The 22,390-nt window shown below is 35.6% G+C and overlaps 1 protein-coding gene across 1 annotated transcript in view; it reads right to left on the bottom strand.

The window, feature by feature from the left end:
- The window catches only part of CCDC77 (coiled-coil domain containing 77), a 37,255-nt gene that overhangs the window by 5,680 nt on the left and 9,185 nt on the right, over window positions 1-22,390 (bottom strand). The window contains exons 5-8 of the mRNA XM_044678485.1: window positions 22,182-22,248; window positions 21,268-21,356; window positions 20,106-20,254; window positions 4,202-4,448 (exon numbers count right to left, since the gene is read on the bottom strand). Coding sequence (XP_044534420.1) covers window positions 4,202-4,448; window positions 20,106-20,254; window positions 21,268-21,356; window positions 22,182-22,248 — 552 coding nt within the window. The remainder of the gene's footprint in view (window positions 1-4,201; window positions 4,449-20,105; window positions 20,255-21,267; window positions 21,357-22,181; window positions 22,249-22,390) is intronic.

Here is a 22,390-nt window from a genome sequence, read left to right as displayed (position 1 = left end):
TGTGGTAATATCTTTAAATCTAATAAAAATATTTTCTATTCTATCATCCTAGTGATGAAAATATTTGGATCATTATTAATGAGCATGCAAAAGGATGCTTTGAATCACTAATAGTAAGGGAAATACCTCGTTATATTTCTCCTGGACTTGTAATTTTAAAAGATTAAAGAAAGTGGAAAAGGTCCCATATGTACAAAAATATTTATTGCAACATTTTATTGTAGCAAAGAATAGAAACAAAGAGTAATCCATCAATTAGAGAATAACTGAAAATAGTATAATGTATGGAATATTATTATAATAAAAAATGACAAAAGTGAAAGATTCTGAAAAACTTAAGAGAGGTTTGCCTGCACTGAAATAGACTGCAGCAAGCAGAAGTAGGAAAAAAATGTATTATGATTCTATATTGTAAAGGAAAAAACTCCAGTGACCAATCATGACTCTAAAACACCGAGTCATGGTTGCCACTCTTGACTGAGAGGTAATGGACTAGCGGTGCAGAATAAGACTTACATTTGAAGATAAAATAAACAAAATAATGACTGTATTGCATTCACTCTCAGGACAAATTCATCTTTAGTCTTAGTTTAGCTGATTCTAATTTGAACATTGTTTTCATTTAAAAAAGTAAAAAATGCTTGAAAATACTTAATAATTTTGACCATTGCTTTGGAAATGCCCTACAGTTTCAAAAATTCTGTTCTCCACTATTCTTACTAATTTACCTCCCAGTCACCCTGATACACTCTTATCACTTTCATATCATTTAAGTTTCCAACACTTAAAACTGATGACATTCCTTTACATTCTGAAGGAAGCTTCCTTCTCAAAATTTCTTAATGTCTTCTCCTTCCCACATGTCTCAGAAGGAAGAAGTATTCCTATTCTCATTAAGGTCAATTTTCCCATCTGTTTACTTGGTCCCATCTCCAGACAGCATTCATTTCCAGAAGGGCAAAGATACTGAAACAATGGTAATGAATGACGCCAGAGCCACTTTGAGTGTTAAAGTGGGTAGGAAAGTTGAAATTTGGCAAAACTTGTTAATTTTTAAAGTATAATTTAAAAATTATTCAAACTTATTAAAAATGCATAACATAAAGAACTAGGTTTACTGATGTGTGTGTTTGTAAGTGTAGGCTAGGATAAAATTAGTAAAATAAAGACGACTTAAATTATCTTCTAAAAAATGAAACATTTAATATGACAGGTTGTAAAATTTAATAATTACAACCTTGAATGTTAAAAAACATAACTTCTATAAAAAGAAAAAAGAATTGCTTGACTAAAATGCAAACTAATAATGTTATCTAAAAGTATACACTATTATATGTTCTCTATGTATATACATGTGTATTTGTGTACACATGCCTACACGTCCAGATGTAAATATGTAATATCTATATCTATAGTGGTTCAACTTTAAAGCATTTTGTTCATGTGATTTTTCTACCTACTTTTCAGTCATGAACACAGAATTAGCTCCCTCCCTTGCTGTGACCCTGTGTCCCTAGTAGGCCCCAACCAAATAATGCTGCTTGTTCTGATAAAATCCCAGCTACACCCTACATCAAGATAAATTCAGAATGGGTGAATAACTTGAACATAAAGAAGGAAACTATAAGTAAATTAAGTGAACATAGAATAGTATACTTGTCAGATATATGGGAAAGGGAAAATTTTAAAACCAAGCAAGAGTTAGAAAAAATTACAAAATGTAAAATAAATAATTTTGATTATATTAAATTAAAAATGTTTTGTACAAACAAAAACAATGCAACAAAAATCAAAAGGGAAACAACAAACTGGGAAAAAAATCTTTATAACAAAAAATTCTGACAGAGGTCTAATTACTCAAATATATAAGGAGCTAAATCAATTGTATAAAAAAATCAAGCCATTCCCCAATTGATAAATGAGCAAGAGACATGAATAGGCAATTTTCAAATAAAGAAATCAAAACTATCAATAAGCACATAAGAAAGTGTTCTAAATCTCTTATAATTAGAGAAATGCAAATCAAAACAACTCTGAGGTATCACCTCACACCTAGCAGATTGGCTAAAATGACAGCAGGGGAGAGAAATAAATGTTGGAGGGGATGTGGCAAAATTGGGACATTAATGCCTTGCTGGTGGATTTGTGAACTGATCCAACCATTCTGGATGGCAATTTGGAACTATGCCCAAAGAGCTCTAAAAGACTGCCTGTCCTTTGATTCAGCCATAGCATTGCTGGGTTTGTACCTCAAAGAGATCATAGATAAAAAGATATGTATAAAAATATTTATAGCTGCGCTCTTTGTGATGGCAAAAAAACTGGAAAATGAGGGTATGCCCTTCAACTGGGGAATGGCTGAACAAATTGTGGTATATATGCTGGTCAATATAGTACATGGTAGCAAGAGAAACTTGAATGAATAAGAAAATAAGATATTCTATAAAATCCCAGCTACAGATTATAAGAAAAGGCTTCCAAACGGAATTAATGTACCTACGATAAGGGAATGACTAAATGGGAAAAAATTTTCTAACAAAATTCTCTGATAAGGGATATATATCTCATAGATATATATATGTAGATATGGGTTTTATATATAAGATGTATATATATATAGTTAATAAGTAAAGCCAATAGGTACTCCCTAAAGAATAAATGGACAAGGGTTATGAATAAGCAATTCTCAAAAGAACTTCAAATTATTCACAACCACATGGAAGAATGTTCCGAATCATTAATAAGACCAGTGTAGATTAATGCAGCCATGGGGTTTCACTTCATGTCCTAAAAAATTGTCAAAGATAACAAAAAAGGCAATACTCAAATGTTAGAGAAGTTGTAGAGTGAGACATTGGTAGGGGGAACTGTAAAACAACACTCTCATTTAGGAAAGCAATTTGGAAATTATGCGAATGAAGGGACTAAGATGTCCTTAACCTCTGAATTGAAGACTCATTAATAGACTTATACATCCAGGAAGTTATCAACAAGAAAAAAGTCCTTGTATATACCAAAATATTAATGGCAGCACTTTTTCTGATAGTAAAAAATTTAAGACAAAGTAGCTGACCATCAGTTGGGGGATGACAAAAACTATGAAATATGAATATAATGGAATGTTACTGTAAGAGATGATGAATGTAATGAATCAGAGAGAAGCATGGAATGAACTGATGCAGCACGAAGTAAGCAAAGTAAAAAATAAAAAACATATAACTATAACAATGTAAATGGAAAACACAATCACATACCAAAAAACCAAAAGTGAAAGTAACAAAAATATGAAGTTCAAGCAGGACTGAAATAAAGAGATGTGAGACAACACTCCCAACCTACTCCTTCATGGAGGTGGGAGATCCACAGGTATTATCCATTGCATGTGTTTGGGGATTTTTTTCAATGTATAAATTAAGTTGCACTGATTTTTTTTTTTCCCTTTAAAAAATACTATTTGTGACTTAGGATGGCTTTCCAGAAGGGGAGGAAGAGGGATGTTGGGAACAACACAGAAGATATCAATAAAAACTTAAAAAAAACAAACAAACAACTAGCTGTATGGCTTCCCAGGTGCTACACTGGTCCTGGTTTCTCTGTGATCTGGGTATGGGCTGCCCAGGCGCTGTAGCTTAGCACAGTGCCTGAGACATAGTAAGTGCTGGCTATTATTATTGTTACTATCTTTGGAAATAGGAAGACTTTGCTCCTAGCTTAATAATCATGTGGAGTTTGTTGATGATAATTATGTTTATAATAACTGTTTTTTAAAAAAAGAAACTTTAATGAGGCAAATTTAAGAAAACAAAGTACTACTTCATTCAGAGAGAAAACTAGTAAAAATTCTAAATGCACTTGAAAAGGTGGAATGTCACTGAGGGGCAGTATGGGTCAGTGGATGGAGAACTGGCCTCAAAGCCAGAAGACCTGGATTTCTGTCCCACCTCTAACACATACTGGCTGTGTAATTGTCGGAAAGTCATTTAAACTGTCAGGGCTCTAGACAACAGAAGTTGCAGAGAAAGAATTGACCTTCATTGGTCAAGGGAGGTTCCTCCCCTGTGCCAGTGAAGTCACAGGTCCAGGCCCTATCCCTGCTGGCACTAAGACAATTATTTCTCTTCTGAATTTTCAACATTCTTCCAAACTGCACATTTCCCACAAGAAGGGACAAATTCCTCTGACTGAGCAGAAAAGCAGTTACCTGAGCATATGCATTTTGCTCCTCTTGAAACTCTTGTACAGCTGGCAGGAGAGAGGCGACTGCCTGTTGCTGACATTTCTCCTCATCAAAATGTTTCTCCTGCTCCTGCAGCTTTTTGTATTGTTCCAATTTCCAAAGTAAGTGGTCCTTTTCAGTCGCCCATTCCTTCTCTTTATCTTGATTTTCAAATTTGAGTTGCAGGAAGTCCTTGGTGCTCTCAAAGAGGAATTCCTGGGTTTGTTGGAGACTGACAAAGGTATGAATGGGGAAGTCAGTTCCTTTCCCGATATGCTTCCATTGTACATCTGATACATAAGTTGTTATTTCAAACAACAGGAACAGTTGGGCATTTTTTGTTGAAGAACAGTGTCCTACCTTAGCTTCCAAGTGCTTTTACACACATTTTTTTATTCCCATAAAAACTCTGAGGAATCAGGGCAAGTACTATTTCTGTTTCTTAAACACCCGAGATTTGGGGAGCTTTAAACGGCCAAGTTGCCCAAGGCCATGTGGTGGAGCTAGGTTGAGGCCTCATCCTGACTCTTGGCTCAAGTGTTTCCCACTCCACGCAATTCTATTAACAATGTAGGGTTTAGGTGCTCTGGAACATTGTACAGCTTGGTCTCAATTTCCTCAGCTGTGATGCCCATAATATAGGAACAAACAAAATACAACAGCTCTGACAGTACATACTTGTTCGTAACAAAAAAAAAAATGAATTTTCTGTTGATCATATCCAGTTTCTATAATCAGAAGAGTCAACAAAGAATATTTATTCATAACTCATACAAGTATACCAAGATTGGATTAAAAAATTCTCAGGAACATTTCATTCAGTAAATTATATTACTGATCACATTAAATCTGTCACTTTAAAATAAAAATTTTTTTTACTCCACTTATCTACTCATATGGTTTTTCCAACACTAAAATTAAAGAGACAAAAGTGGCAGAGAGAATCAAAGGAAGATATAGAAATGTCAAGGCTCACCAGTAACTTTACTAGATCAATCAGAATGATATGGCTCTAATCTATTTGGCTAATTTCTTCTGTTTTACCTAAGGATTTCCTCCCATGAACTGTTTTCAGCCATTATAAACTAATGGTCTTGAGACGGATACACTGTGGTATAATCCAGTGTAATGGACTTCTCTCTACTAGCAGCAATGCAATGACCCAGGACAATTCTGAGGGACTTATGAGAAAGATGCTACCCACATCCAGAGAAAGAACTGTGGGAGTAGAAACACAGAAGAAAAACAACTGCTTGATCACATGGGTTGATAGGGATATGATTGGGATGTAGACTCCAAAAAATCACCCTAGTGCAAATATCAATAATATGGAAATAGGTCTTGATCAATGACACATGTAAAACCCAGTGGAATTGCACGTTGGCTACAGGAGAAGGGGAGGGGGAGGGGAAGGAAAGAACATGAATCTTGTAACCATGGAAAAATACTCTAAATTAATCAATTAAATAAAATTTCCCCAACACAAACAAACAAACAAATAAATAAATAAATGGCACCAGTTAGGCCCTTATTGCTGCTCAAAACACACTGTACAAGTCTTCATTATTCCTTCATGCCACTCCTGCTTAGAGTAGATGACTTAATCCCCTGTTTCACTACCCGATCTTCCAATTAAGGCTCAGAACATGAACTTCTCTTCTCCTGTCACTATTATTCAAACTTTCTTAGCATTTTCTCTCACTCTTTCTTCCCTCAGATTAATGTGAATCACTCTACCTATATCCTTTATCCAACTGCCTCCTACCCTTTTCAGCATCTTGTTCCAGCAAGCAATCCTTCTCATGCATTATATTAATGACTTCAAGTAATACTTTACATTAATACCATCAATAATTGGTAAGTCAACAGTTACTCTATCTATTTATATTCAAATACTGACATTCATCCCATACATTGTCCTAACAACTACCTTATGATCCTTCTAATTCTCTATCAAGATTCTTTTTCTATCCATTGGTTCTTCTATGTGCTTAAAGTTAGTGGCTTCTTTGTCCTTCTGTTTCACTTTGGTCACTCATTACTTCATAAAGGTTTTTCCCTCTTTCTTCATATTTTGTGCCAATTTTAATTGTATTACAGAACCTAACAAGTGTACCATGATTTATTTATATCTATTATTTATATTTACAATTTATTTATTGTTGGACATTTAAATTGCTTTTATATTTTTTCCTAACTACAAATAATGCTGCTATGAACATTTTTGAAGAGAGTTCTTTTTTTAAAGGGAAATTTTCAGTGCATATTCCTTTAATGGAAATATTAGGTCAAACAATGTTTATTCTGATAAATTGTACGATATAGTCCAAAATAGTCTGCAAGAATTCCAATATTCCAATCAATTCCAAGTAATGAATGAGTAAATCTATTTCTCTACAATTCCCACTAACAATGAATTTTCATTGCTTTTGATTATTTTTCAACAACTTGATAGGTATGAGGTGATGCTTCAAATTTATTTTACTTTGCATCTCTTTGATCACTCTGGTTATTTTTTCAAGAGATAATTAAATGCCTTTCCTTTTTTGAAAATTATCTTTTTATATACTTTGACCATAATAGACTATAAAGTCACTGTTAATTCTGAAAGTCTTTTCATATTTTAGAGGTCAGGGTTTCATCAAGTCACAGTTAGCATATTTTCTAATCTACTTTTTTTCCTCCTTTATGTTATTTTATACTATGTTCCTGGCACTCTTCTAACCACTTTGTAAATATCTCATTTGATCTTCACAATAACCCTGGGAAGCAGATCCTATTACTATCCCCATTTTATAATTAAGGGAACTGTGGCACATAGCATTTAAGTGATCTGCCCAGGGTCACACACCTACTGTCTGAAACTGGATTTGCTCAGGTCTTTCTTCCTGACTACAGGCAATCTATCCATTATGCCAGCTGTGGAGAAGATAGCTTCCTAGATAGTTGCCCAGACTGAATCTATAGCTTTGAGAATCATCAGCATTCAGTAACTGAATTGTGGGGTGGGGGGAGTTGAGGGGGTGGAGAGGAGAGAGGGGAGGAAGCTGATGAGATCACCATGTGAAATGATACTGAGGAAGAAGAGAGCCTTGAGTGACAACCTCAGTTCAAGGATCAAGGAGAAGAAGCTGATCAAGAGTGTCAAAGGCTACACAGAAGTCAAGGCTGAGTTGATCTGACAATTGAGAGATCACTGTAACTTTTGAGGTAAGTAGTTTCAGTTAGTGAGAACAAAAGTCAGCCTGCAGAGAATGTAGAAGAAGGTGAGAAGAAATAGGTGTGCTGATTTTAGATGGCCTCCTCAAGTTTAGCATGACAGGGAAAAGATACTAGTAGGGCTGGATGCATCAAGTGAGGGTTCTGAGTCTGACTACACACCACTCTGAACTTCTGCAACACTTGTGTTCTATTTCATATAATTTAGCACTTAAATATTTGTTCTCTCATACTATGTGTTAATTATTTTTATGTAGCTTAGTTTTCTCTCTCAACCAGACTGTTAAGTTTCTTGAAGGCAGAGATCACATTTTATATACTCTTGTGTCTTCTACTAGATTTTTTTAAAGTTTTGACAGGGTTTTATTTTTTTAAGGTTCACAAATAAATTTTGTTTTTACATCACAAAGACCTCAACAAACTCACAATTTAATCCTTCATTCCATTAAATTTTAAAGAAATGTTTTATTTCTAGACACAGAGCTACAGATTAAAAGTACGTAGTATACACAGAATAATAAAGACATATTAAATCCACTGAGATTTAGAAAAGGATAAATATTTTACCTATCTTTAGAAATCTTTAAAAGGAAAAATCCTATGTTATAAATTGTTATAAATAGCATCAATACTTCAGAAAACTAGAACAGTGATGGGGAACACATGGCATGGATGCCAAAGATGGCACTCCGAGTGCTCCCCGTGGGCACGTGGCTGCCTCCCCCCACCCAGTTCGTTACTAGAAAGGCTGAAGGGCTCCAGCAGAGCTGCTCCCCTCCTCTTCTCCAGTGAGCCTGATGACATTTTTTCATATCCCCCGCCCCTCTGCCCAGCAGCCCAATGGGAGCTCACAGAGGGTGAAGTGTGGGGTAAGAGTTGGGTAGGGTGCACCTGGTACTCATTGTGGGGGAGAGGCACAGCACTTGGTCGAGGTTGGGGGTGGGCATGGCACTCCTCTGGAGGGGGGAGGGGTGGAGCAGGGCCCAGCACTCTGTTTCTAAAAAGTTTGCCATCACTGCTCTAGAATATATCAATTTATAAATATCTACAAGAGTAAAAGACATAATAAAAGAAATCAACATAGTTCCAAGGAAAACAAATCATTCAAAAATAGTTTCCTTTTATAAGAGAGCAACAGGCTTGCTTAACAAAGAGAGAATGAAAGATATCCTGATTTAAATAAGGCTTGACTTTACAATGGCATTCTCAAATATGATCTATGAAAGTATGATCTTGAAAACTGTGACTTACTGTACAAAGGACTCAAAGATGAAAAAACAGTTAAGTGGCATCCTACAGAGATTGGGATCTATTCTGTTCAGTATATTTATTGATAAAACCAGATGAAAAAACTGAATACATTTAAATATGAAATGATGTCAAATTAAGAGTGGGTATTAATACTAAGAAATTGCAATTAGATTCTAAATAACCATAGTAAATTGGAAAAACAGTGATAAAAGCCACCAAAATTCAAGATAGCTCTGTAAATGGAGACAGACTGCCCAGGTTCCAGAGTCCTCCTCCAGCAAAAATCCAGAAAGTATACCAGAAAAATGATCAAGAAACTCAAAGAGAATTTACACCAAAAGTACCTTCTCCCACTTCCAAACTACATAAAGTCAGCCAGAAGTCTAAGTGCAATAGGAAAGGGAGCCACTGGCAAAATCAGCACAAATACAGTCTAGCAACTCAGTGATGAGGCACAGAGAACAAAGAGCCCTCTGAAAAAAGATCCAGGGAGGTCAGAAAGTCTAGGGTGTACCAGGGACCAAAGAAGCTCTGAAGCACTCAGGTCTGGACTGCTCTGGCACCCAGAGGCTCTATGACTATTAGCATCCTGCCCTGAGATACAACAGAATTAAGAGTCCTTAATCTCTCTTTCTGTCATGGGTCCCTTAGGCAGGCTAGGAAAGACTGCAGACCCTTCTCTGAATATTTTTAAATGCATAAAATAAAATATGTAGGGTTACAAAGGAAGCCAATTATATTGAAATGAAGTTATGAAAAAATATATTTATTGTGATCAGGAGATTTATTCCAACTTTCAGGCCAGCATGCTAAAATAAACTTAAAATTCCTCTTTTGAGGTAGTGGTGATACGCTGATTGTATTTGCAAATAGGAAGATTACATTTTCTTAAAGACTTATAATAAAGATTTAAAAAAGGAAAGCACTGGCATGATTATAAATAACAAAGTTTTATAGAAATTTCTCCAAAAGCTTGTCTCCCGGTTGAAGTTATAGTTTAGTTTGGTTTGTGTAGTGTGACGGCAGTTTTGACAACAATTTTATTACTCTCTCATAGAACATAATACTTCTGGATAAAGAGAAGCAGATTTTAAATAGCCAAAATGAGTAAGTAAAAGACAGTTTGGTTATATGCTCAGTAATTCCTACAGGCCATCAGGGATGTTACTAATGTATATGGAACATAAGATGGATAAAAACTGCTTTCCTGGATCAATTTTGATATGACATACCTAATATCAGGAAGGAGTACTTGTAGCTATCAAGAAAAGGGTTCTGGCCTCTGTACAACTCTGTCACATTGGAGACAATGTAGTTTCAGAGGCAGCTACAAGGCTCTGACTCTGATGAATTCTTCTACAGAAGTTAATTTAGCTGAGCTAAGGCCTTCAATTCTAGAGTTAATTGAAGACAACATTTCACATATTTTAAAACTCTGATAAACACTCCTATTTTGTATTAAAATGGAGATGATACAATCATTTAATACCATAATAAAACCTGAAAACTGAAGCAAAATATAGGGAGATCTTAAGTTTGGATAAACTTATTTCTAACACTGAAAGAAGAGCCCTAGTCAAGACAATGGAGCTTGCTACATACACATGGAAGGTCAGAAATGAAAATCTGACTGCTAACATACCAGAGTAATCAAGAAACTGCTCTATTGAGCAAATAAGTTATATTATTGTCAGGTTTATGTAAAAATAAGAGTATTTGTTCCATGACAGCACAAATCATCTTGGACAATAAAAAAAAATCCCTCAAGAAACCCTCAAGTAAGGGAGGAAGATAGCACGGAATATATTGCTATCAAAAGGCCTAACTCTCTAGTCACACAACTTTTTTGTTCCTCAGTTTCCTCCTGTATACAATTTGGGCAAACAAAAACTATCTTCCATATCACCCCTAGTAATATGAAGATGATATAATAGAAATAGTTCTTAAAAGCAAAAAGTAGTACAAAAACTATAAGATAATTATTACAAATATTCAAGATATGTTCTTAATAGTCTAGAATTTCTCTGAATCCTTGGCAAAAATCTATTTCCCCCTCAGAGATTCACAGAGTAGTAGAGTGATGTGGATACTGATGGAAGAAAGAGAGAATAAAATCTTTCTAACATAAATAAATCTTGTGGGCATAAATAAAATTTTTTAAAAAACTTTCTGCTTCAGTTCTTGTTGAAAACCTTATTAGTCCATACATTCCTTTCTCAGTAAGTATAGCCCAATAAATATCATCTATTTCTCTGATGATTTATGATCTTGAAGGGCCACATAGTTGAGATTCTGAATGTTAATTCTTCTTGCACAATCCTATAGTTATAAAAGAAGGGAATAAATGTATCCTGATCCTAGCATCTACCCTGTAATGTTTTTTCAAATAAATCTCTTAAGAGTTGAATGCAGCAAAAATGTTCTGGATAACCAAGGTTTATACTGTAATGTCTATTGTATGAATATAGTAAAAATACTTGAGCGAGTACCTATAAAATTCTAACCACATCTACAGAGGGGCATGATAATTAAAAGCACACACTGATGAATTTCCCTATGTGTACTAGTCTTTCCCAAGTCTCTTTCTGCCATCTCAATTTACTTGCAAATTTATCTTTTTAACCAGTAGTATAAAGTCCATAATTTTTCAATGACACTAAAATACATGAATTATAAAATGTTAAAAATGAAAGGAACCTTGGAAGCCAGGCCTAGAGATGGAAAGTCCTGGCTTCAGACATTTCCTAGATGTGTGACCCTGGGCAAGTCACTGTCACTTAACCCCCACTGCCTAGCCTTTACTGCTCTTCTGCCTTGGAACCAATACACAATATTAATTCTAAGATGGAGTAAGGTTTAAAAAAAAAGAAAGAAATGAAAGGAATCTTAGAAATTCTCTCATCCAACCTCTCCCTCATTTTACAAATGAATAAAACTGAAGAAACAGTGCCTTGCCCAAAGGCCAATAAGAAGATTAGGATTTGAACAGAAGTCTACTGATGCCCACTCTTGTTATCTCAGGCTACTACCTTAAAATTTTCTGTTGAGGTGAACTTTAGTTTCATTCTTTTAAAATGAGGTATTTATGAACACAGCCACCAAGAGCAGAAGTGCTGTCTCATGGATTTAACAACTGTAGCAGCTTTTGTTTATGCCTGGATTAACAATACAAAATTTCAAAGCACTTTTCAGGAGGGCTACTAGGACAGTAAATGGCTTAACTCTGCAAGCACTGAAAGTTAATAACAGTTCTAGAGGGAGGTGAGCTTTCTGCCTCATAGTTATGGCTAATAACCCCGTTAATAATGGTCACCTCCAAAACTACAAATGAGCAGCTTGTAAACACTGCCATCTCCTCAAAAGCTTCTAAAGCTTCTACGGAGGTGAGAATCCAGGAGCATCTTTAAAATTGGGGAGGTTTTGAGGGTTAAGGATTAAAGTTAATTTGGCAGCAGTATATTTTTTTTAAGTGTTATAAGTACTAATGAATTCCTTCTGAAACTCTTCTAGGAAAGAGAAAGTCACAACCATTAGGTAACTTTTGGTACGCAGCATCATGAACTCACTCCCAGGAAGCTAATGAAATTAATATTAAGTCATCCTTCCAGTGTGCATCTATCAGAAAGCTGACCCAGTTTCTTCGAGAGTAATTTAAAATACTTTCTGCATTCCTGCACTCCTGTGCTTTGTTCATAATCAGCAGAAGCAGAAAACAGTAATCCACCTCATACACAAACTGCCGAAGCAGATCAAACTAAAGACATTTCAACAAAGAGAAAAGACCTGCCAAGCCAGGACTTGCCACTCATGTAACACAGAACATGAAGCTTCATAGGAGCCTGGAGCACTATTGCCCCTGGGTTTTATCAAAATAGTTTTAAAAGACAAATTCACAAATCCCAAATTAAGAACCTCCGCAAGAGAAGATCTGAGGGACCAGTGCTCTAGGCCTCAATGATTCAGGGGAGCCAAAACCCAGGAGAGAAGTCAACCCAGGAAATACCCAAAAGGACTGGCAGGGGATGGAACTTGCTCTTGGAACAAAGTTTCAGTTCAGGAACTAAAGTTGAAGAGATGAATAAATCAAAGAAAACATCAGGCAATATAAAAAATTGGTGTAGATCTAGAAATCTCCCAGAAGAAGAAATATGTAACTATGAGCAGTGGGTTATAGTTTTAAAAAAATCAATTTTCCACCTAGTAGGCATGAAGCAAAGAATAAAATAAGAAATAAAAGTTCTGGAGAAGAGAAATAGTTTGGAAGAAGGAATAGCCAACCTTATTCAAATAATGGATCCCTTGAAAACAAGAATAAACCAAATAGAAATCAGTCTATTAAATAGTAAGAACTAGTAGAAATGAATCAAAAGGCTGAAAAAAATATTAAGATTTTATGATTTAAGAGTAAAAAACTGAACTGGAAAACAGCTTAAGGAGAAAAGATTTAAGAATCACTAGATTCAATGAAAACTATGATTAAAAGATGTATGGACTCTATATTTCAAGAAATCATAAATTTAAACTGTCCAGATCTATTAGAATTATGAGGCAAAATGAAGACAGAAAGAGTCCACAGATTACCTCCTGGAAGAAATCCTTTAGTCTCAGTTGTGTCATAGCCCAAATTCAGAGCAGTCCTGGAATATACTTCATGTACCAAGTGACCAACAGTCAGGATAACAAAAGAGTTGGTAGCTTCTAAGATAACCTTAAGAGCTCTTAGAATATTTCAAAAGGTAAATGATATAGAGTTACGAATAAGAATAACTTCACTGCAAAGCTGACATAATGCTATAGACAAACAAAATGACCTTTAATAGAATAGAGGACTTTAAAACACTGCTGATAGAAAGCTGAATAGTGTAATGGGAAAAGAATAGAGATAGGATAAGATTTAAGAGAAGTGGAAGGCTATCTTTAAGGCACATACTAGGAATTTAAGGAAAAGGATTTTAGCAGGCAGAAGGCAGAGGAGGAACAGTTTGGAAATGAAAACTGCTAGAATGAGTGACTTCCTAGAGGAGGCAAGGCTCTTCCTGTCCAGAAGGGAGGAAGAAAAGCCACTTGTTGGAGCTTAGCTACCTCAACCTCATTGTGAAGGACAACCCCCTAAATCATCTTTGGAGGTTCTCTGTTTGACTGGGAATATCTAGGAAAGGATCTAACCATACCTGCTGTGCTTTCCAGAATGTTTTTATCTAAAAATCCTGTCAGATCGGCTTTGAGGTTTTACCTAAAGGGTCAGACCCCCTGGGATAGACTTAGCCATTTGCGAGCAATCATAACAGGTTTTGGAGACAGCTTCTGAACTAAATCAAACTAACTACTGAGGGTCATAGATAGGTAGCTTAGTCAGCTTTTGGGAAACACTTAGATAGAAATAGGGAGTCAGAAGATTTAAAGGCTCCCTCTTGTGAGGGATGTAGAGAGTTGTTGGGTGAATAGCTAGATTTCTTAAGAGTTAGGGACCCCTTGTTCAGATCCTCAGTTTGTATCCCCTCTTATAATAAATAAAAGGGATACTGATTTTATACATCAATTGTCTCCAAGGCATTTGCACAATTGGCTCAATGAGAGAAAGCAATTCTGCTTCACTCTCACTAACTGGAGGTTAAAATACTTGGAGATCATGGGCTGGGTATTCAGGGGGATCCCTAAGTGGAAACAACTCTATCCACTCTGGGTCTCTCTCCCCCACCATTTTTTTAGTAGGAACTGTGAAAAACAAATACAAGAGTCCCAAAAAAAACTAAAAAGGAAAGTTCACTTAATTGGAAGGAGTTATAAGATAGCTCTAACACTATAAAAGAGGGATAGGAAATAAGTGTGTCTCTTCAGAACTTTAGGGGTAGATTGGTTATTCTGTTCCAATCTGAGGAGAGAAGGAGGATAATCAATTGGGAAATAGATAAACATATTGTATTATATGAATATAATAGATTATCATTGCATTGTATGAAATGACGAAGTAATTTTAAAGAAAAGTAGTATGAACTGATGCAGAGTAAAGTGATTAGAACCAGGAGAGTATTTATACAAGGACAACACTCTAAAGAAAAACATTTTTAAAGACTTAAGCACTAGTCAAAGCACTGGCCAACCATGTTTCCAAAAAAAGCCCATTAATTCATTCCTCCTAAGAGAGGTGATGGATTTAAGGTGCAAAAAGAGACATACATCTTTTAAGATTTATTTTGCTTGAATATGCTTATTTTCACCCCTTCTTTAGATTCTTAATGGGTAGGGAAGGATTCTCTTGAGAGAAAGGAAGAGTTAGCAATAGTAATACCAAAAAGGAAAGGGTCACTAAAATATTTCTTAAGATGCAGGCAACAGAAGGAAGTTCAGAAAGAAAAACAGACAAGTGAGAATTACAATATATTTTTTTAAAATATAATTTAACCAAGGCTTTATCTATTTTGTTGGTTTTTTCATAAACTAGCACTTTGTTTTATTTAGTAGTTCAATGGTTTTCCTACTTTCAATTTTATTAATCATTCCTTTGTTTTTCAGAATTTCCAATTTGGTATTTAATTGGAATTTTTAATTTGTTCTTTTCCTAGTTTTTTTAGTTGCATGCCCATTTCATTGATCTGCTCTTTTTCTATTTGTTGATATAAGCATTTAGAGATAAAAAATGCCCCTAAGTGCAGCCTTGGCTGCATCCCATAAATTTTGGTATGCTATCTCATTGCCGTTATTCTCTTTACTAAAATTATTGATTGTTTCTATGATTTGTTCTTTGACCCACTTATTTTGAATGGGGGTGGGAAAGTTTCAGAAAATTGACAAATTTATTTTATTGATTTAAAAACAAATCCTTTATTGGTTTTGTTTATGTTTTCATTTTTTTTAGACTTTCAGTTTGGTTTTTCATTACTTTGATTTTCATGATTTTTATTATTATTATTCCTAATTTTTACAAAATAAACATTATGACCCTCTTATTCTTTAGAATAAGAACATTTAGTTTCCAATTAATTTTTAGTCTATCTGTAGCCCTTTATTGAATGTAATTTTTGCTGCATTCTGTCAGAAAAGGATTATTCAATATTTCCATTTTTCTGCATTTGGTTGTAGAATTATAATATGCTTTTTTTTAGAAAGCAAGCAGACTGAAATATTCAGTTTCAAATAAAAAATTATTTTTATGTTCTGTTATGTGTATAGAATGGCCTTTGGGGAATGTTTAAATTCAGAAAAAAGTAATATTAAAAATGGAGTAAGAAAACTGAATAAGAAAAAGTAAAGGGTTAAGGAAAAATGCCAAAATACAAAAGCAGGATAGGAATGGGGAAAAGCACATAAGTAAAAAATAAAACATCTGAGGACAGTAGCTTGACCACAAGTTGAATACAACTTCTTTACAAGATAGTTACTTTTTTTTTATTAGCATAATAGGTCTGAAATATATAAAAACAAAGAGCAAATAGATTAGTAATTAGCACTTTTCCCTCCTATTAATTGGACAAGAGATTCATGGCATTATTTATACTACTACTTGTACTGACTCACAGAGCTGTTAATAGAATTAAATGAGATGATCTATATGAAAAGCAATTGTAAAACTGAAGAGCTTCATATCAGTTATCAGTATTACTGTTCTGATATGTATAACTCTAAGATACTTTATTTTTAATTATCATATCTATGATGCATCTCAAACCAAATCTTTGGTCATAAATACAAACACCAAGTGTAATATTTCCTATGGAAAAAATTGAATCTATTCTTACAATATGGTTATCAGTAAATATTGGGAAAAAGAGTAATAGACTGTATGGGAACTCGCTGCTCTTTATTTTGTTTTTGTGAAAACAATAAATTACCTTATAAAATAATTGCTTTATAAGCCCAGATCATTTTATCTGCCTATTGTTGATTTGATTTCATTATAGGCCTCCCACTTTCCCATGGACAGGTTGAGTATAACTACTTTAAAAATAGTACCTTTAGCAAAAGGTAACAGAACACTGAGCCTGGAAGTGGTTGATCTAAACAAAATGGTTCACTTCATTTAAGAATGGCCCCTATCGGGAGAGTAATGAATGTTGGAGGGGATGTGGCAAAATTGAGACATTAATGCATTGCTGATGGAGTTGTGAACTGATCCAACCATTCTAGAAGGCAATTTCAAACTATGCCCAAAGTGTTTTAAAAGACTGCCTGACCTTCGATCCAGCCATAGCACTGCTGGTTTTGTACTCCAAAGAGATCATAGATAAAAAGACTTGTTTAAAAATATTTATATCTGCGCTTTTTGTAGTGGCAAAAAACTGGAATACGAGGGTATGCCTGTCAATTGGGGAATGGCTGAACAAATTGTGGCATCTGATAGTGATGGAATACTATTGTGCTCAAAGGAATAAAGAACTGGAGGAATTCCATGTGAACTGGAAAGACCTTCAGGAATTGATGCAGAGCGAAAGGAGCAGAACCAGGAGAACACTGTACACAGAGACTGATACACTGTGGTAAAATCAAACATAACAGACTTCCCTACCAGCAGCAATGCAATGACCCAGGATAATTCTGAGAGATTTATGGAAAAGAACGCTACCCACATTCAGAGGAAGAACTACAGGAGTGGAAACACAGAAGAAAAATAACTGCTTGAACACATGGGGGTTAATGCAGACATGATTGCGGATGTAGCCTCAAAACGACCACACCAAAGCAACTATCAATAATATGTAAATAAGTCTTGATTGATGACATATGTTAAAACCAGTGGAAATGTGCGTTGGATATGGGAGGGGTGAAGGGGAAAGTAAAAACATGAATCATTTAACCATAGAAAATTTCTCTAAAAAAATAAAATATTAAAAAAAAAAAAAGAAAACAATGGCCCCTATCCTAATGAGATGAGAAGAGAAAATATCCCAGGCACAGAGAAGAGCCAGAGAAAATGCCCAGAGCAGATTTAAAGTATTTTGTTCATGGAATATCTCAGAGGCCAGAGTCACTGAATCAAACGGTATGGAGGAGAGAGTAAGGTTTAAGAAGACTGGAAATGTAACAGAAGCCTTGGTTATGAAGGGCTATGAATACCAAACAGCATTTTTATTTGATCTTGGAGGCAATAGGAAGCCACTGGAGTTGATTTGGGGATGAGGAGTAAGCATCAGGGCAAGAAGAGAGGTTGTGTGATATATGGTTGGACCTGCACTTTAGGAGGATAAATCTGACAGCCGAATGGAGAATGGATTGAACTGGGGAGAGGTTTGAGGCAGGTCGACCTACCAACAAACTACTATAATAATATAGGCACGAGGTGATGAAGGCCTGCACCAGAGTGATAGTAGTGTCAGAGAAGAAAAGCAGGTATTTCTAGAGATGCAATCAATAGGCCTTGACCACAGATTGGATTTAGGAGGACAAGAGAAATGAGGAATTCAGAATTCAGAATTCTAGGTTGTGAGCCTGATGGACTGGGAGGGTGATACTGCTCTCTCCTTTAATAGGGAAGGTAGGAGGCAGAAAGGATTTAGGAGGAAAGATAATGAATTGTTTTGGACTAGTGAGTTTAAAATCTCTATTGGATATCCAGTTTAAAATGTCTGAAATTGAGGAAAATCAGATAGTGTACTTTTAAGAGAGGCATAGAAGGTGTAGAAGCAGTGAGGGTGCCTAGTAGGGGTTTTATAATATATATTTATAATGGATCCAGGCTGAATAATTACATGATTTTCTCTATATTTGCAAATATTTAGGAGCGAAAGCACTGGTTAGTGGGAGTGATCCAAGGCTGAGGCTCGAGGGACACAATGGAGTTATTAATTGGTTATCCATTCTGGAAATATGCCCCAAAAGTTACTAAATTATGCATCTCTTTTGACCCAGGGATACTGATACTTGGTCTATGCTCCAGAGATTAAAGCAAGACAAAAAGGACTCCATGAGACTGATACACTGTGGCACAATTGAGCCTAATGGGACTTCCCTACTGGCAGCAATGCAATGACACAGCACAATTCTAAGGGACTTATGAGAAAGAAAAACCAGCCACATTCAGAGGAAGAACTGTGGGAAGAAACACAGAAGAAAAACATCTCCTTGATCACATAGTTCAATGGGGATGTGATTGGGGATGTAGACTCTAAACAATCACCCTAGTGCAAATAATAATAATATGGAAATAGGTCTTGATCAATGATACATGTAAATCCCAGTTGAATTGCTCATTGGATACAGGAGGGGGAAAGGAAGGAGGGGAGAGAAAATATGAATCATGTAACCATGGAAAAATATTCTAAATGAATTCATTAAATAAATAGATTTTTTTAAAAAAGAAAAAAATACTCTATGTACAAAAATATCTATAGCAACTCTTTTTGTGCTGACAAAGAACTAAAAACTAAAGAGATGCCTACCAACCGAATGGCTGAACAAACTATGGTATATGGCTGTAATGGAATATTGCCATACTATAGGATGCAATGAAGGCAAGAGTTTCAAAAAAGCCTGCGTAGACTTGTGTGAATTTATGCAGAGTGAAGTAAACATAACCAGAAGAACAACTGATACAAAAAAAATGTTGTAAAGACAATTTTGAAAAACTTAAGTTTTGATCAATTCCATAAACCAACCATGACTCTGGAGGACCAGTGATGAAGCATGTTTCTCATCTCCTGAGAGAAAGGTCATGGGTCCAGGGTGTGGAGCAAGCCATAGACTTTTTAGAACTTGTTTTGCTTGATTATGCATATGTTATAAAGGTTTGGGTTTTTTTTTTTTTGTCTTTTTTTTTCTCCCAATGGGGAGTTATGAGGGAAAGGGAAATAAAACATTTTTTAACAATGGAAGAAAACAATAATTTTTTTAAAAAACCCTTACCTTCCTTCTTAGAATCAATATTGTGTATTGGTTCTAAGGTAGAAGAATGGTAAGGGATAGACAACAGGCGTCAAGTGACTTGCCCAGGATCACACAGCTAGGAAGTGTCTTGAGGCCAGATTGGAATCCAGGACCTCCCATCTCTAGGCCTGACTCTCAATCTACTGGGCCATCCAGCTGCTTCCAACAATAATTTTTAAAAACTATATTGGCAGGGAGCTGAACAGAGAGGCTGAATGGTCCTGGAGAAATACTAGATTTAGCATCAAATGAATATGGTTCAAATCTTGGCGCCACTACTTCTTGTTTGACTCTTGACAAATCACTAAATCTCTCTGGGCCCAAGTGTCCTCTTCTGAAAACTAAGGGGCTTGTTCTATTTTAAGTTGTGATCTCTTTTGGCTCTAAATCTATGATGCTAAGGTGCCTTTTTGAAACTCCTGGTTCCGTGAATCTATATTACACCAGAGTAACAATAATCTCCTTCATAACAAAAATGATGACAGCATAAAACCTAAAATCATTTGCTTTTAAACTATTCAGGGAACGTGAGACAGGAGTTGAGCCTTTCCTAGGCACTCACTTGTCTGACAGCGTTTTGATCCTCTCCTGGTTTCTCTCATGCTGAACCCGAGATTCTTCCATATAGATGCGTCGGTCTTCTAAGAGCCCTTCAATCTGGTCTCTGGAAAGTTTGGTCTGCTCTTGAAGCTGAACTTGCAGAGCTTCCACCTAGACAGATCAGCAAGGGATAAAATACCCAGTCCTGTTGTTGTTATAGTTTACAACTACTCACGAGAATAAAAGCTAAAACTTTTTCTAGGAAAATTAATAGTCAACAGCAACATAAATAGCAAAACATGTTAAATAGATTTTTTTTTTGCATTATGTCTTTTATTGGGGCCAGACTACATAACAAAATATTCAACTGTATGCAATTAGTTAGGGCTGTATCATAGTAAAATCCAGTGACTTTTTCCCTAATCCTAGGATTCTAGTATTCCCTTTTGGCCATTGAGATAAGCTAGGAGCTCTCTAGCGAGCCAGAGAATGTAATCTTTTTTCAGTTTTGTTTTGGTTTTTTTTTTGGTTGAGAAGGAGAACAAAGCCATTTTATAAGTAAATAATTACATGATTTCCTAGCTGTGTGACCCTGGGCAAGTCACTTAACTCCCATTGCCTAGCCCCTACCACTCTTCTGCCTTAGAACCAATACCCAATATTGATTCTAAAACAGAAGGCAAGAGTCTTTAAAAAAATAAAAATAATAATAATTATATAACTTCCCTCTCTGGACCGTGCTTGTCAAGCCTAAATGTAGCTAGAAACTAGTACTTCAACAGGATTTCTAATGTAATTAGATAGAGAATCCTAGTATTGCGTGGCATTCAGTTACCTAATGGCCAAAATATCAGTGGAAGATGAGTCATTATTTAAATGAACTTCAAAACCTATTACATAATGGATGCACCAAGTATGAACTTGGCAGAAAGGATCTTTTAGTTCCTATATTCTCTACCCCAACAACAAAGGAATTTCCTACTCAAGGTTGGCTAATTAGAGTACCTCAAAGAAGGACTTCATACAGTCAGGAAGCTGGAGTTTTGAAACATTTAAGCTATGTATTTTACTTAATCTTGCCATATACAATAGAAAACTATGATGAGAAGGCCCTTAACATATCACAAGAATTGGATTTTGTGGAAGGCAGAAACTGTCATGGTTTGCCAACAGATATTCTCTACCTGTAGCACAAGTGTCTGATTGTCCCTTTGGTATTTCTCAGGACTTTCTGGTGTCTCTTTTATTGATCTTCCCAAGATTCTCTTAGTACCTGCAATAGAAAACAAGTTAGTTGGGAAAATAATTTATTTGGCTTTTCTTCCAGATGGACAGTTACCAGTTTTATTCTAGCAAGGAAAAGCAAAAGTGCTCAGTCTGATCTCAGAAAGGAGTCAAAGCAGAAAAAGGACAGAAAGAAGTACTATAGTACCTTTTCCCTTAAACAGAGATCTCAGTAAGGAACTCTGTGTGACTCTTTCCTGATTAAAAAACACCCATTTCCCTTACAAAACACTGCACTGAGTTACACAGTGCTCCCTCTGAGCACTGAATCTATTTTTGTAATTCCTGTTCATCCAGATGAAAACATTCATATTAATGAAACAATCTGGTCAAATAATATATACATATATAGGGGGCAGCTGGGTAGCTCAGTGGAGTGAGAGTCAGGCCTAGAGACAGGAGGTCCTGGGTTCAAATCTGGCCTCAGCCACTTCCTAGCTGTGTGACCCTGGGCAAGTCACTTGACCCCCATTGCCCACCCTTACCACTCTTCCACCTATAAGACAATGCACCAAAAATTAAGGGTTAAAAAAAATATATATATATTTATATATACATATATACACATACAAGCATAAATGTATTATATCCCATTTGGATTATTAATTTTCAAAAGAAATGTAAAATAACATACAATACTAACTACAATTTTTTAAAAAATTATCTTTCTTCGATTGTTTCCAAAGCTCTTCAGAATCTGAAAGTGTCACCAGCTCATCATTATGAGTATCAACTATTATCATACAGCGTTTTTTAAAAATTATCACTCATTTAGCAGTTTAGATTACAAAGAAAAATGTTTACTCATTGGTACCTGCTCTGGAAATGAACTCTTGTTCATGTGGCTGCATGAAAAGACCCGTCTTTTGGGGAACAGTGACCTGAAAGAATCAAGAGACACTCCCTTTAGAGGAACCATTTCACTTTCCAACCTGTATCTCTAAGATCAAACATCTTGCCTATGGCACATTCACCATGATGCACATAGGCTTAAGGGACTAAATCAAGCATGAGACTCTGTGG

This window comes from Gracilinanus agilis, chromosome 5 (assembly GCF_016433145.1).
Source record: "Gracilinanus agilis isolate LMUSP501 chromosome 5, AgileGrace, whole genome shotgun sequence".
Taxonomy (NCBI): domain Eukaryota; kingdom Metazoa; phylum Chordata; class Mammalia; order Didelphimorphia; family Didelphidae; genus Gracilinanus; species Gracilinanus agilis.
The sequence above is the reverse complement of the archived record's forward strand: the minus strand, read 5'-3'. Positions and strand labels throughout refer to the sequence as shown.